We start from the raw sequence: 14382 nt of genomic DNA, 5'->3' as shown, positions 1-14382 counted from the left end.
GGGGGGAGGGATAGGGGTAGTGCCGGGGGGAGGGATAGGGGTAGTGCCGGGGGGAGGGATAGGGGTAGTGCTGGGGGGAGGGATAGCGGTAGTGCTGGGGGGGAGGGATAGGGGTAGTGCTGGGGGGAGGGATAGCGGTAGTGCTGGGGGGAGGGATAGGGGTAGTGCTGGGGGGAGGGATAGGGTTAGGGGTTAGTGTGATGGATGAGGCCATGGTGAGGGTTGGGGCTCGGGTTCGGGTGTTATTGCTTTGGGGGGTGAGGGGTAACGCCAGGGATAGTGAGTACAGACGGGGAACAATATTAGTTTTACATAAAAAAAAAAAGACCAAAATTGAATTAACAAAGTAAAAACAAATCTACCAGTGCGTAACTTTATTGTATCATTTCATCTTGGTTTTCTGCAAAAGCAGAAAATACCTAAAGGTTAAAAGGTCAAACTCCAACGATGAGAGCGAGAGCCTCCCGTCCGCGGCTACAGCACCGCGCTCTTTAGGATTGTCAGCAGCGCTCCCAGCGCCAGGATGATGGCGGCAGAGCTGGACTTGATGCTGGCGCCGGCGCTGGTGTTACACAGATCGGTGGTGCAGCAGGAGGTGGAGCCAGAGGCGATGGAGACACCGCTGCTGGACGCCGTACACGACGCCGCACACATCTTTGAGATGGAAGTAACGGAGATCGCACCTAGAGCGGAGGAAAGCCAGATGTGAGCGACGCTCCTGACAAGACGCTGCCTCAGTCACTGTATATATATACATCTACACCAACAGCGAAGACAAGGGGGCGGCTAGAGAAAGAAGGGTTCATCATCACAGATGAGATTCTTTACAGTACCAGCAATAAGACTATGGCCTCTTCACTGTATGAGCAGTGACACTATGGATTCTTCACTGTATGAGCAGTGACACTATGGATTCTTCACTGTATGAGCAGTAACACTGTGGATTCTTCACTGTATGAGCAGTGACACTATGGATTCTTCACTGTATGAGCAGTGACACTATGGATTCTTCACTGTATGAGCAGTGACACTATGGATTCTTCACTGTATGAGCAGTGACACTATGGATTCTTCACTGTATGAGCAGTGACACTATGGATTCTTCACTGTATGAGCAGTGACACTATGGATTCTTCACTGTATGAGCAGTGACACTATGGATTCTTCACTGTATGAGCAGTAACACTGTGGATTCTTCACTGTATGAGCAGTGACACTATGGATTCTTCACTGTATGAGCAGTGACATTATGGATTCTTCACTGTATGAGCAGTAACACTGTGGATTCTTCACTGCATGAGCAGTGACACTATGGATTCTTCACTGTATGAGCAGTGACACTATAGATTCTTCACTGTATGAGCAGTGACACTATGGATTCTTTGCTGTATAAGCAGTGACACTATGGATTCTTCACCGTATGAGCAGTGACACTATAGATTCTTCACTGTATGAGCAGTGACACTATGGATTCTTTCCTGTATGAGCAGTGACACTATGGATTCTTCACTGTATGAGCAGTGACACTATGGATTCTTCACTGTATGAGCAGTGACACTATGGATTCTTTACAGTGCAAGTAGTGAGATTTTGGGCTCTGTTATTGGAGCAATGAGAATATGGATTCTTTACTGTAAAAGCAGGGTGACTATGGAACTTTCTTCCAGAACGTTGTGTATTGCCAGGTTCTATAGACTGATTCTATTTGTCCAGTCACTGTAGACCTGTGCCCAACTGCAGCTGAATGAGGGGGGTACAACCAGAAAACCAACTGATGAACTCACCGATCCCACCGGACACCACCGTTGTCTGACAATACGTTTCGCCACTACTGCAGGTCGTCTGAGTTTGACAATTGGAGTTGGAAGTTGCAGATGTGCACGTGTAGCATTTCAGAGAGTAAGCTGTGGAGAAAAGAGAGGTTACAGCGGGGTGTCCCCGTGCGGAGGAGCGCCGGCTCCCAGCATCCCCACCATCCCCGGCTCCCAGCATCCCCACCATCCCCGGCTCCCAGCATCCCCACCATCCCCGGCTCCCAGCATCTCCACCATCCCCGGCTCCCTGCATCCCCAGCATCCCCGTCTCCCAGCATCTCCACCATCGCCTGCTCCCAGCATCCCCACCATCCCCGGCTCCCAGCAAACCCACCATCGCTAGCTCCCGGCATCTCCACCATCCCCGGCTCCCAGCATCTCCACCATCGCCTGCTCCCAGCATCTCCACCATCGCCTGCTCCCAGCATCCCCACCATCCCCGGCTCCCAGCATCCCCACCATCCCCTGCTCCCAGCATCTCCACCATCCCCGGCTCCCAGCATCTCCACCATCCCCGGCTCCCTGCATCCCCAGCATCCCCGTCTCCCAGCATCTCCACCATCGCCTGCTCCCAGCATCTCCACCATCCCCGGCTCCCAGCATCTCCACCATCCCCTACTCCCAGAATCTCCACCATCCCCGGCTCCCAGCATCTCCACCATCCCCGGCTCCCAGCATCTCCACCATCGCCTGCTCCCGGCATCCCCACCATCCCCGGCTCCCAGCATCCCCACCATCCCCGGCTCCCAGCATCCCCACCATCCCCGGCTCCCAGCATCTCCACCATCCCCTGCTCCCAGCATCTCCATCATCCCCGGCTCCCAGCATCTCCACCATCCCCGGCTCCCTGCATCCCCAGCATCCCCGTCTCCCAGCATCTCCACCATCGCCTGCTCCCAGCATCCCCACCATCCCCGGCTCCCAGCAAACCCACCATCGCTAGCTCCCGGCATCTCCACCATCCCCGGCTCCCAGCATCTCCACCATCGCCTGCTCCCAGCATCTCCACCATCGCCTGCTCCCAGCATCCCCACCATCCCCGGCTCCCAGCATCCCCACCATCCCCTGCTCCCAGCATCTCCACCATCCCCGGCTCCCAGCATCTCCACCATCCCCGGCTCCCAGCATCCCCACCATCCCCGGCTCCCAGCATCTCCACCATCGCCTGCTCCCAGCATCTCCACCATCCCCGGCTCCCAGCATCTCCACCATCCCCTACTCCCAGAATCTCCACCATCCCCGGCTCCCAGCATCTCCACCATCCCCGGCTCCCAGCATCTCCACCATCGCCTGCTCCCGGCATCCCCACCATCCCCGGCTTCCGGCATCCCCACCATCCCCGGCTCCCAGCATCCCCACCATCCCCGGCTCCCAGCATCCCCACCATCCCCTGCTCCCAGCATCTCCACCATCCCCGGCTCGCAGCATCCCCACCATCCCCGGCTCCCAGCATCTCCACCATCGCCTGCTCCCAGCATCTCCACCATCCCCAGCTCCCAGCATCCCCACCATCCCCTGCTCCCAGCATCTCCACCATCCCCGGCTCCCAGCATCTCCACCATCCCCGGCTCCCAGCATCCCCACCATCCCCTGCTCCCAGCATCTCCACCATCCCCGGCTCCCAGCATCCCCACCATCCCCGGCTCCCAGCATCCCCACCATCCCCTGCTCCCAGCATCTCCACCATCCCCGGCTCCCAGCATCTCCACCATCCCCTACTCCCAGAATCTCCACCATCCCCTGCTCCCAGCATCTCCACCATCCCCTGCTCCCGGCATCTCCACCATCCCCGGCTCCCGGCATCTCCACCATCCCCGGCTCCCGGCATTTCCATCATCGCCTGCTCCCGGCATCCCCACCATCCCCGGCTCCCGGCATCCCCACCATCCCCGACTCCCGGCATCTCCACCATCCCCGGCTCCCAGCATCTCCACCATCCCCGACTCCCAGCATCTCCACCATCTCCGACTCCCAGCATCTCCACCATCCCCGGCTCCCAGCATCTTCACCATCGCCGGCCCCCAGCATCTCCACCATCACCGGCCCTCGACATCTCCTCCACCATCCCCGGCTCCCAGCATCTCCACCATCCTCTACTCCCAGAATCTCCACCGTCCCCGGCTCCCAGCATCTCCACCATCCCCGGCTCCCAGCATCTCCACCATCCCCGGCTCCCAGCATCTCCACCATCCCCTGCTCCCAGCATCTCCACCATCCCCGGCTCCCGGCATCTCCACCATCCCCGGCTCCCGGCATCTCCACCATCGCCTGCTCCCGGCATCCCCACCATCCCCGGCTCCCGGCATCCCCACCATCCCCGCCTCCCAGCATCTCCACCATCCCCGACTCCCAGCATCTCCACCATCCCCGGCTCCCAGCATCTCCACCATCCCCGGCTCCCAGCATCTCCACCATCCCCGGCTCCCAGCATCTTCACAATCGCTGGCCCCCAGCATCTCCACCATCACCGGCCCTCGACATCTCCACCATCCCCGGCTCCCAGTATGACGCCCCTGACCTATTCAGGGTGTCACAGGGTACTGAGCTCCTTTCTCTTCTGGTGCAGGACTCAACCCCCCATGGTTCTGGGATCCCAACCGTTGGTATTGCTCCATCAGCATTCAAATCCTAGTCACGCCTCACACCACACCCTGTCAGGCACACCAGTGGGTGGTCTAGCTAGGAAAGGGCCACTCGCCTAGGGGTCAGGCAGACTGGTGGGAGGGAGGAAGTCAGAGAGAGGAAGTGGAGATCAAAGCTTAGTCAGTTCGGTAGTAGCTCCCAAAGAGTGAGGAGCTGAGGGAGTTGGAGCTCCCTGGGGACTTTTGGCTAGGTTGCAGGCGGTGGTCTGGGACCGAAGGAGTTGGAGACCCGGCCTGTCAGGGCACTTTGCTAGATTATGCCCGGGGAATGCCCGACGCTAAGGAGCCGGAACCCGCAAGTTTGTAAAAGGTTTGAAGAATGACTGTTTGGACTGTCACCCTTGTTGAACGTTCTCCAGTGTTATGTTTGAGTGGAGGAGGCCGTCGGGGACTGGTTGCAGGGTCCTCGGTGGAGGGTGACAGGAGAGCTAATGTTTCCAGATAGACTGTATCCTCCTTGTTGAACCTTTTTCCATGCTCCGTTGAAGGTAAAAATGCCATCAGGGTCTGGGACGGTGCGGCGCTGGTAGACAGCACCAGGGACCCTTGGTGGAGGTTGGCACAAGGGGTAACGGCTACCAGGTTACTCAGGACGGTTTCCAGACTCGTCTTTTATACCTCCAGGACTCTAACCTCTTCACGGACCCCAAGTAGGAAGTGTACTGGTTGTTTGGGTGGCGGGTTGAAGGGAGATGGACAATGGGAATGGACTGTCGCAGGAAGGGGCTGCAGCGGAGCAGGCTGAGCCACCGACTACTGCTACAACCGGTAGCGTTCCCATGGTTCTTACAAATGTGAACTCAGAGTTATGCAACGTTCAAGTGAAGTGCCTCTCCTGTGTGGGATGAGAAATTGTTAAATTAAAAATGTTACTTTTTTTTTTCTCTTACAGAAACAGTTAATAAACCTCTGTGTGTCCTGTAGGTCGGGGACGAGCTACGTTTAACCAAGGGGGAATGTGACGCCCGTGATCTATTCAGGGGGTCACAGGGTACTGTGCTCCTTTCTCTTATGATGCCTTGGACTACTCAGGTCATCACAGGGTTCTGCACAATCTTTCTGTCCCCGTGAAGGACTCAACCCCCCATGGTTCTGGGTCCCCATCTTGTGGTACTGCCTCCACCAGCATTCAAAAATCCTAGTTACACCTTGCACCACACCCTGTCAGGCACACCAGTGGGCTGCTTAAGCTGGAATAGGGCAGTTCACCTAGGGGGTCAGACAGGTTGGAGGGAGGGGGGAAGTCAGAGAGGGAGGAAGTGGAGCACAGAGCAGAGCTGCCAGGCAGAAGGAAAGTAGCCCTCGAGCTGTGAGGAGCTCGGAGGGAGCTGGGAGTTGGAGCTCCCAAGGAAGAAGCAGACTAGGTCGCAGATGGGGGTCTGGACCTAGAGGAGTCGGACCCCCGGTCGCAGGGGATTGAGGCTAGGTACCTGGGACCTGTCTTGGAGAATGGTCAGCAGCCTGAGCTTAATCCCCGGTCCGGGATCGAAGGCACGTCAGGGTACACGGACCCTAGGTCGGGGAGAGGCTTCAAGCAACCCGGCAATTAACCTGCCGAGGACAGGGCCTTTATGGACTTTTCCCACGAAGCTCAGAGATCGGGAACACTAGCGCAACGAGGGGGATAGGGCTTTCCAAGCAAAGCAGCCCACTGAAATCCCAAGCGAGAGCCCCTGAGAGCAAGCTCTTCTACTTAGCCACAGTGGGGAGCGGGGCCCGGACAGCTCCAAGCTTACGGGCCACTTTGGACACTCTAAATTAATGTGCCAGGAGGCAGGCTCCAGATCATCAAGCAGTACTGCAGGGGACGGGACCCGGACGAGCTCCCCCAAGAGGGCAGTGGCACTAGAAACTTGGTTTACCATGTTGTCAGCGTCTGCTTTCTTGCTGAGTGAGTACCTGATTAACCCCTGCTACCAGCGAGCCTGTGCTCCCCCTGCACGGCACCCCGCATCTCCATCCAGAGTCCCAGGGCCTCTCCTACCCGTGGAGGGTAACGTCATCTGGCTGTCCCACTCCATCACCCCGGGTACTCCCAACGGCAGCGGCGGTACTCCCTATCACCACACACCATGGGTGGCGTCACGAACTATATCTCCCCTGTAAATAGCCCCTTCTTCATTCGGGTATGACCCTAAGTCCCCGGGTCTGGAGACCCTTGAGCGACGAGTAGTGACGTCCGGATCCGAGCGGTTCGACCGCGTCTGGGGCGTTACACTCTTCTGGTGCAGGACTCAACCCTCCATGGTTCTGGGTTCCTACACACTGGTATTGCTCCATCAGCATTCAAATCCTAGCCACACCTCACACCACACCCTGTCAGGCACACCAGTGGGTGGTCTAGCTGGAAAAGGGCCACTCGCCTAGGGGTCAGACAGACTGGTGGGAGGGAGGAAGTCAGAGAGAGGTCGTGGAGAGCAAAGCTTAGTCAGTTCGGTAGTAGCTCTCAAAGAGTGAGGAGCTGGGAGTTAGAGCTCCCTGGGGACTTTTGGCTAGGTCGCAGGTGGTTGTCTGGGACTGAAGGAGTTCGGAGACCCGGTCACAGGGTATTAGAGAAGGGTGCCCCACTTAGTTTTGGAGAACGGTCGGCACCGGAGTACCTAGTAACCGGACCGGTACCGAGTGCACGGCGGGGTACTGGACCCTAGATCAGGGAGTAGCTTCACACAACCTGATAATTAACCTGTGGAGGATAGTCTCTTTATGAACTTTCCCCAAGAGCTCAGAGATCGAAGGCATTAACACAGAAAGGGGGATAGGGCTTTCCAGCTTATGCGGCCCACTGAGATCCCAAGTGTCAGCCATCGAGAGCACAACTCCTCTATTCAATTACAGGGAGCGGGACCCCAAAAGCTTCAAGCAGAGGGGTCACTCAGAACATGTAAAATACAGTGCATGGAGGCAAGGTACAGACCATCAGCAATACCAGTGGGGACGGATCCCGGACGAGCTCCCCCGAGCAGCAGCGGCTCCCAGAGACTTGGCTTACTCCTGTGTCAGAGTCTGTTTTGCGGTCGCATCACTACCAACACTGCCTGAGTGAGTACGCTGTCCTCCCCTGCTTCCAATCTGCACCACGCTCCCTTTCACCTCCATCATTCAGAGTCTCGGGGCCTCCCCTACCCGTGGAGGGAACGTCATCTGGCCGCCCCACTCCATATCCCCCGGGTACTCCCATTGGCAGCGGCGGTACTCCCCTTACCGCGAACCACGGGTGGCGTAACAAACTCTCACTTCCCTGTAAATACCCCCTTTACATTTGAAGTGGCTGCAAGCCCCTGGGTCTGGAGACCCTCGAGCCACAGCAACCCCCGGATCCCAGCGGTTCGACGGCTGCAGGGGCGGCACACCAGCATCTCCACCATCCTCGGCTCCCAGCAATCCCCACCATCGCCGGCCCCCAGCATCCCCACTATGACTAGCTCCCAGCATCTCCACCATCCCCAGCATCCCCACCATCCCCGGCCCCCAGTATCTCCACCATCCCCGGCCCCCAGCATCTCCACCATCGCCGGCCCCCAGCATCTCCACCATCACTAGCTCCCAGCATCTCCACCATCGCCGGCCCCCAGCATCTCCACCATCCCCGGCCCCCAGCATCTCCACCATCCCCGGCCCCCAGCATCTCCACCATCCCCGGCCCCCAGCATCTCCACCATCCCCGACTCCCAGCATCTCCACCATCCTCGGATCCCAGCAATCCCCACCATCGCCGGCCCCCAGCATCCCCACTATCACTAGCTCCCAGCATCCCCACCATCCCCGGCCCCCAGTATCTCCACCATCCCCGGCCCCCAGCATCTCCACCATCGCCGGCCCCCAGCATCTCCACCATCACTAGCTCCCAGCATCTCCACCATCGCCGGCCCCCAGCATCTCCACCATCCCCGGCCCCCAGCATCTCCACCATCCCCGGCCCCCAGCATCTCCACCATCCCCGGCCCCCAGCATCTCCACCATCCCCGACTCCCAGCATCTCCACCATCCTCGGATCCCAGCAATCCCCACCATCGCCGGCCCCCAGCATCCCCACTATCACTAGCTCCCAGCATCCCCACCATCCCCGGCCCCCAGCATCTCCACCATCACTAGCTCCCAGCATCTCCACCATCCCCAGTATCCCCACCATCCCCGGCCCCCAGCATCTCCACCATCACCGGCCCCCAGCATCCCCACTATCACTAGCTCCCAGCATCCCCACCATCCCCGGCCCCCAGCATCCCCACTATCACTAGCTCCCAGCATCTCCACCATCCCCGGTCCCCAGCATCCCCACCATCCCCGGCCCCCAGTATCCCCACCATCCCCGGCCCCCAGCATCTCCACCATCACCGGCCCCCAGCATCTCCACCATCCTCGGCTCCCAGCATCCCCACTATCACTAGCTCCCAGCATCTCCACCATCGCCGGCCCCCAGCATCCCCACCATCACTAGCTCCCAACATCTCCAGCATCCCCACCATCCCCGGCCCCCAGTATCCCCACCATCCCCGGCCCCCAGCATCTCCACCATCACCGGCCCCCAGCATCTCCACCATCCTCGGCTCCCAGCAATCCCCACCATCGCCGGCCCCAGCATCCCCACCATCCCCGGCCCCCAGCATCTCCACCATCGCCGGCTCCCAGCATCTCCACCATCCCCGGCCCCCAGCATCTCCACCATCCCCGGACCCCAGCATCTCCACCATCACTAGCTCCCAGCATCCCCACCATCCCCGGCCCCCAGCATCTCCACCATCGCCGGCTCCCAGCATCTCCACCATCCCCGGCCCCCAGCATCTCCACCATCCCCGGCCCCCAGCATCTCCACCATCCCCGGCCTACAGCATCTCCACCATCCCCGGCCCCCAGCATCTCCACCATCCCCGGCCCCCAGCATCTCCACCATCACCGGCCCCCAGCATCTCCACCATCGCCGGCCCCCAGCAATCCCCACCATCGCCGGCCCCCAGCATCTCCACCATCCCCGGCCCCCAGCATCTCCACCATCCCCGGCCCCCAGCATCTCCACCATCGCCGGCCCCCAGCATCTCCACCATCGCCGGCTCCCAGCATCTCCACCATCCCCGGCCCCCAGCATCCCCGGCCCCCAGCATCTCCACCATCCCCGGCCCCCAGCATCCCCGGCCCCCAGCATCTCCACCATCGCCGGCCCCCAGCATCTCCACCATCCCCGGCCCCCAGTATCTCCACCATCCCCGGCCCCCAGCATCCCCACCATCGCCGGCCCCCAGCATCTCCACCATCACTAGCTCCCAGCATCTCCACCATCGCTGGCCCCCAGCATCTCCACCATCCCCGGCCCCCAGCATCTCCACCATCCCCGGCCACCAGCATCTCCACCATCGCCGGCCACCAACATCCCCACCATCGCCGGCCCCCAGCATCTCCACCATCACTAGCTTCCAGCATCTCCACCATCCCCGGCCCCCAGCATCTCCACCATCCCCGGCCCCCAGCATCTCCACCATCCCCGGCCCCCAGCATCTCCACCATCCCCGGCCCCCAGCATCCCCACCATCCCCGGCCCCCAGCATCCCCACCATCCCCGGCCCCCAGCATCCCCACCATCCCCGACTCCCAGCATCCCCACCATCCCCGGCCCCCAGGATCCCCACCATCCCCGGCCCCCAGCATCTCCACCATCCCCGGCCCCCAGCATCTCCACCATCCCCGGCCCCCAGCATCCCCACCATCCCCGGCCCCCAGCATCCCCACTGGCCCCAGCCCCCAGCATCCCCACCATCCCCGACTCCCAGCATCCCCACCATCCCCGGCCCCCAGTATCTCCACCATCCCCGGCCCCCAGCATCTCCACCATCCCCGGCCCCCAGCATCTCCACCATCCCCGGCCCCCAGCATCTCCACCATCCCCGGCCCCCAGCATCCCCACCATCCCCGGCCCCCAGCATCCCCACCATCCCCGGCCCCCAGCATCTCCACCATCCCCAGCCCCCAGCATCCCCACCATCCCCGGCCCCCAGCATCTCCACCATCCCCAGCATCTCCACCATCCCCGGCCCCCAGCATCTCCACCATCCCCGGCCCCCAGCATCCCCACCATCCCCGGCCCCCAGCATCCCCACCATCCCCGGCCCCCAGCATCCCCACCATCCCCGGCCCCCAGCATCTCCACCATCCCCGGCCCCCAGCATCTCCACCATCCCCGGCCCCCAGCATCCCCACCATCCCCGGCCCCCAGCATCCCCACCATCCCCGGCCCCCAGCATCTCCACCATCCCCGGCCCCCAGCATCTCCACCATCCCCGGCCCCCAGCATCTCCACCATCCCCGGCCCCCAGCATCCCCACCATCCCCGGCCCCCAGCATCCCCACCATCCCCGGCCCCCAGCATCCCCACCATCCCCGGCCCCCAGCATCTCCACCATCCCCGGCCCCCAGCATCTCCACCATCCCCAGCATCTCCACCATCCCCGGCCCCCAGCATCTCCACCATCCCCGGCCCCCAGCATCCCCGGCCCCCAGCATCTCCACCATCCCCGGCCCCCAGCATCCCCGGCCCCCAGCATCTCCACCATCCCCGGCCCCCAGCATCCCCGGCCCCCAGCATCTCCACCATCCCCGGCCCCCAGCATCCCCGGCCCCCAGCATCTCCACCATCCCCAGCATCTCCACCATCCCCGGCCCCCAGCATCTCCACCATCCCCGGCCCCCAGCATCCCCACCATCATTGTGTAGACGCACAGTGGACACTTATAAATCATTAGTAGCAGATCCTTCCCGGGATGAGGGGAGACAGGAGCAGCTGCACCGGAGCATCCAGCAGTGTATGTATATTATATATATATACACTGACATGATATGTGATACTGTTTGCTGAGCTGTGTATCTAATCCTACAATATGTGATGCTGTGTGCTGAGCTGTGTCTGTAATCCTATGATATGTGATACTGTGTGCTGAGTTGTGTATCTAATCCTATGAAATGTGATACTGTCTGCTGAGCCATGTATCTAATCATATTGTATGTGATACTGTCTGCTGAGCCATGTATCTAATCCTATTATATGTGATACTGTCTGCTGAGCTGTGTATCTAATCCTATTATATGTGATACTGTCTGCTGAGCCATGTTTCTAATCCTATTATATGTGATACTGTCTGCTGAGCTGTGTATCTAATCCTATCCTGTGTGATACTGTCTGCTGAGCCGTGTATCTAATCCTATTGTATGTGATACTGTCTGCTGAGCCGTGTAACTAATTCTATTGTATGTGATACTGTCTGCTGAGCTGTGTATCTAATCCACTTCTGTGTGATACTGTCTGCTGAGCTGTGTATCTAATCCTCTTCTGTGTGATACCGTCTGCTGAGCTTTGTATCTAATCCTCTCCTGTGTGATACTGTCTGCTGAGCCGTGTATCTAATCCTCTCCTGTGTGATACTGTTTGCAGGGCTGTGTATCTAATCCTCTCCTGTGTGATGATACTGTCTGCTGAGCTGTGTATCTAATTCTCTCCTGTGTGATACTGTCTGCTGAGCTGTGTATCTAATCCTCTCCTGTGTGATACTGTCTACTGAGCTGTGTATCTAATCCTCTCCTGTGTGATACTGTCTGTTGAGCTGTGTATCTAATCCTCTCCTGTGTGATACTGTCTGCTGAGCTGTGTATCTAATCCTCTCCTGTGTGATACCGTCTGCTGAGCTGTGTATCTAATCCTCTCCTGTGTGATACCGTCTGCTGAGCTGTGTATCTAATCCTCTCCTGTGTGATACCATGTGTATGTATGTATCTCCGCTAAAGGAATCACAAAATTTTGCACAGACACCTCATGTGACTCAGGGACCATCATAGACTATGTTTTGACAAGAAAATTTAACCCCGTGCTTTACAGTTACTCTCCAAAAAACCTGCCTCCATTAAAGTGAATTGAGCTGCGAGCTACAGGCTATTAATAAGAGCTGTGATTGGTTGCTATAGGAACAAAGGACATTCCTAGTATAAGAAGCTTATGTGTGAGGTAATAAGATGTCAGTGGAGAGACAGGCACAGACTGAGAGACAGACAGAGAGACAGACAGACAGGCACAGACAGAGAAAGAGACAGAGCCAAACACACAGACAGATAGGAGGAAAGAGACAGATAGGAGGAAAGAGACAGACGGGGAAAGAGACAGACACAGAGATACAGGCATAGAGAGACTGATACAGAGATAGACAGAGAGACACAGACAGACACAGAGACAGACAGAGAGACACAGAGACAGACAGAGAGACACAGAGACAGACAGGGAAAGAGACAGACATAGAGACAGACACGTAGACAGAGACTGGGAGAGAGACAGAGAGACAGTTACTATCCCAGGCAACGCCGGGTACTCCAGCTAGTATACTATATATATATATATACAGTATATACACACACACACACATATACAGCTCTTTGTGTATTTGCGGGGAGGACGCACCTCTCTATGTATACAGCTCTGAGTATATCAGCGGTCCCCATCCCTGTAGTATCAGTGCAGGCTCTTACCTGTGGCTGTGCAGAGGGCGATCACCAGGAGGAGGCTTGTGTGCGCTGCCATTGTGCGGAGTGATCTGGGAGGACGCTCCTCTTTATATATATACAGCTCTATGTGTATTTGCGGGGAGGACGCTCCTCTCTATATATTAGTTCTGAGTATATCAGCGGTCCCCATCCTTGTAGTATCAGTGCAGGCTCTTACCTGTGGCTGTGCAGAGGGCGATCACCAGGAGGAGGCTTGTGTGCGCTGCCATTGTACGGAGTGATCTGGGAGGACGCTCCTCTCTATATATACAGCTCTATGTGTATTTGCGGGGAGGACGCTCCTCTCTATATATACAGCTCTAAGTATATCAGCGGTCCCCATCCCTGTAGTATTCGTGCAGGTTCTTACCTGTGGCTGCGCAGAGGGCGATCACCAGGAGTACTCCAGCTAGTATACTATATATATATATATATATATATACAGTATATACACACACACACACACATATATACAGCTCTTTGTGTATTTGCGGGGAGGACGCTCCTCTCTATGTATACAGCTCTGAGTATATCAGCGGTCCCCATCCCTGTAGTATCAGTGCAGGCTCTTACCTGTGGCTGCGCAGAGGGCGATCACCAGGAGGAGACTTGTGTGCGCTGCCATTGTGCGGAGTGATCTGGGAGGACGCTCCTCTCTATATATACAGCTCTATGTGTATTTGCGGGGAGGACGCTCCTCTCTATATATACAGCTCTTTGTGTATTTGCGGGCAGGACGCTCTTCTTTATATATACAGCTCTTTGTGTATTTGCGGGCAGGAAGCTCCTCTCTATATATACAGCTCTTTGTGTATTAGTAAAAATGTTTCCATGAATACCGGAATTTTCTTTTATTCATTGCAATGTAATTAACGACGGCGGACTGTAAACTGAGACAACAAACACACGAGCCTGTGACAACCCTGATGTGCGCGGAAAACACGAGTCGCATAAGTATATCCCAATTATGTGATTAATGACCGACTAGAAGGTTCTGCAGTCCTTCGCCTAGGACCCCCGTGTGCGTGTTTGACTTCAGGTGAGGAATGCGATACTGGTTCTGTGCTGCCCCTGCAGCAGTCGAACTGCTCAGATCCGGGGTTGCTGTGTCTCGAGGGTCTCCGGACTCAGGGGCTTGCGGACACTCAAATGTAAGGGGGTATTTACAGGGGATAAATGTTCGTGACACCACCTGCGGGTTGCGGTAAGGGGAGTACCGCCGCTGCCAAAGGGAGTACCAGGGCACATGGTGTGGGGCAGCAAGATGTCAGTCCCTCCGCAGGTAGGGAAGACCTCGGCCTCTGGGATTTTGGTGCTGATAGTGTGACACCGGTTATTAGGAACCTAAAACCATATGGGGGGTAGGCTCTGCACCCTGGGTAAGGATTGCAGTACAATGTGGCACCCTGATATAT

General features: G+C 58.0%; 1 protein-coding gene across 2 annotated transcripts; it reads right to left on the bottom strand.

Annotated features, from left to right (window-relative positions):
• Positions 1-364: 364 nt before the first annotated feature.
• Positions 365-13717, bottom strand: LOC142243794 (lymphocyte antigen 6E-like). 2 transcript variants are annotated; one of them, XM_075315994.1, is made up of 3 exons: positions 13541-13717; positions 1785-1904; positions 365-683 (listed from the first exon to the last, which is right to left on the bottom strand). In XM_075315994.1, exons 1-3 carry the CDS (start codon positions 13590-13592, stop codon positions 475-477), a joined length of 381 nt encoding a protein of 126 aa, XP_075172109.1. In that variant the 5' UTR covers positions 13593-13717; the 3' UTR covers positions 365-474. The 2 variants fall into 2 exon arrangements, with proteins under 2 accessions (XP_075172109.1, XP_075172110.1); XM_075315995.1 differs by lacking the exon at positions 13541-13717 and adding an exon at positions 12953-13057.
• Positions 13718-14382: the final 665 nt, after the last annotated feature.

Source organism: Anomaloglossus baeobatrachus, chromosome 6 (genome assembly GCF_048569485.1).
Source record: "Anomaloglossus baeobatrachus isolate aAnoBae1 chromosome 6, aAnoBae1.hap1, whole genome shotgun sequence".
NCBI lineage: Eukaryota > Metazoa > Chordata > Amphibia > Anura > Aromobatidae > Anomaloglossus > Anomaloglossus baeobatrachus.
Note: the sequence above shows the minus strand (reverse complement) of the source record. Positions and strands in the feature narration are given on the sequence as shown.

Coding starts and splice junctions, on each gene's coding strand:
- LOC142243794 (XM_075315994.1), bottom strand. CDS start 13,592: ATGGCAGCGCACACAAGTCTCCTCCTGGTGATCGCCCTCTGCGCAGCC. Junction 1,905..13,540: donor CGCCCTCTGCGCAGCCACAG/GTAAGAGCCTGC, acceptor TTTTCTCCACAG/CTTACTCTCTGAAATGCTAC. Junction 684..1,784: donor GGTGGTGTCCGGTGGGATCG/GTGAGTTCATCA, acceptor CCTCCGCTCTAG/GTGCGATCTCCGTTACTTCC.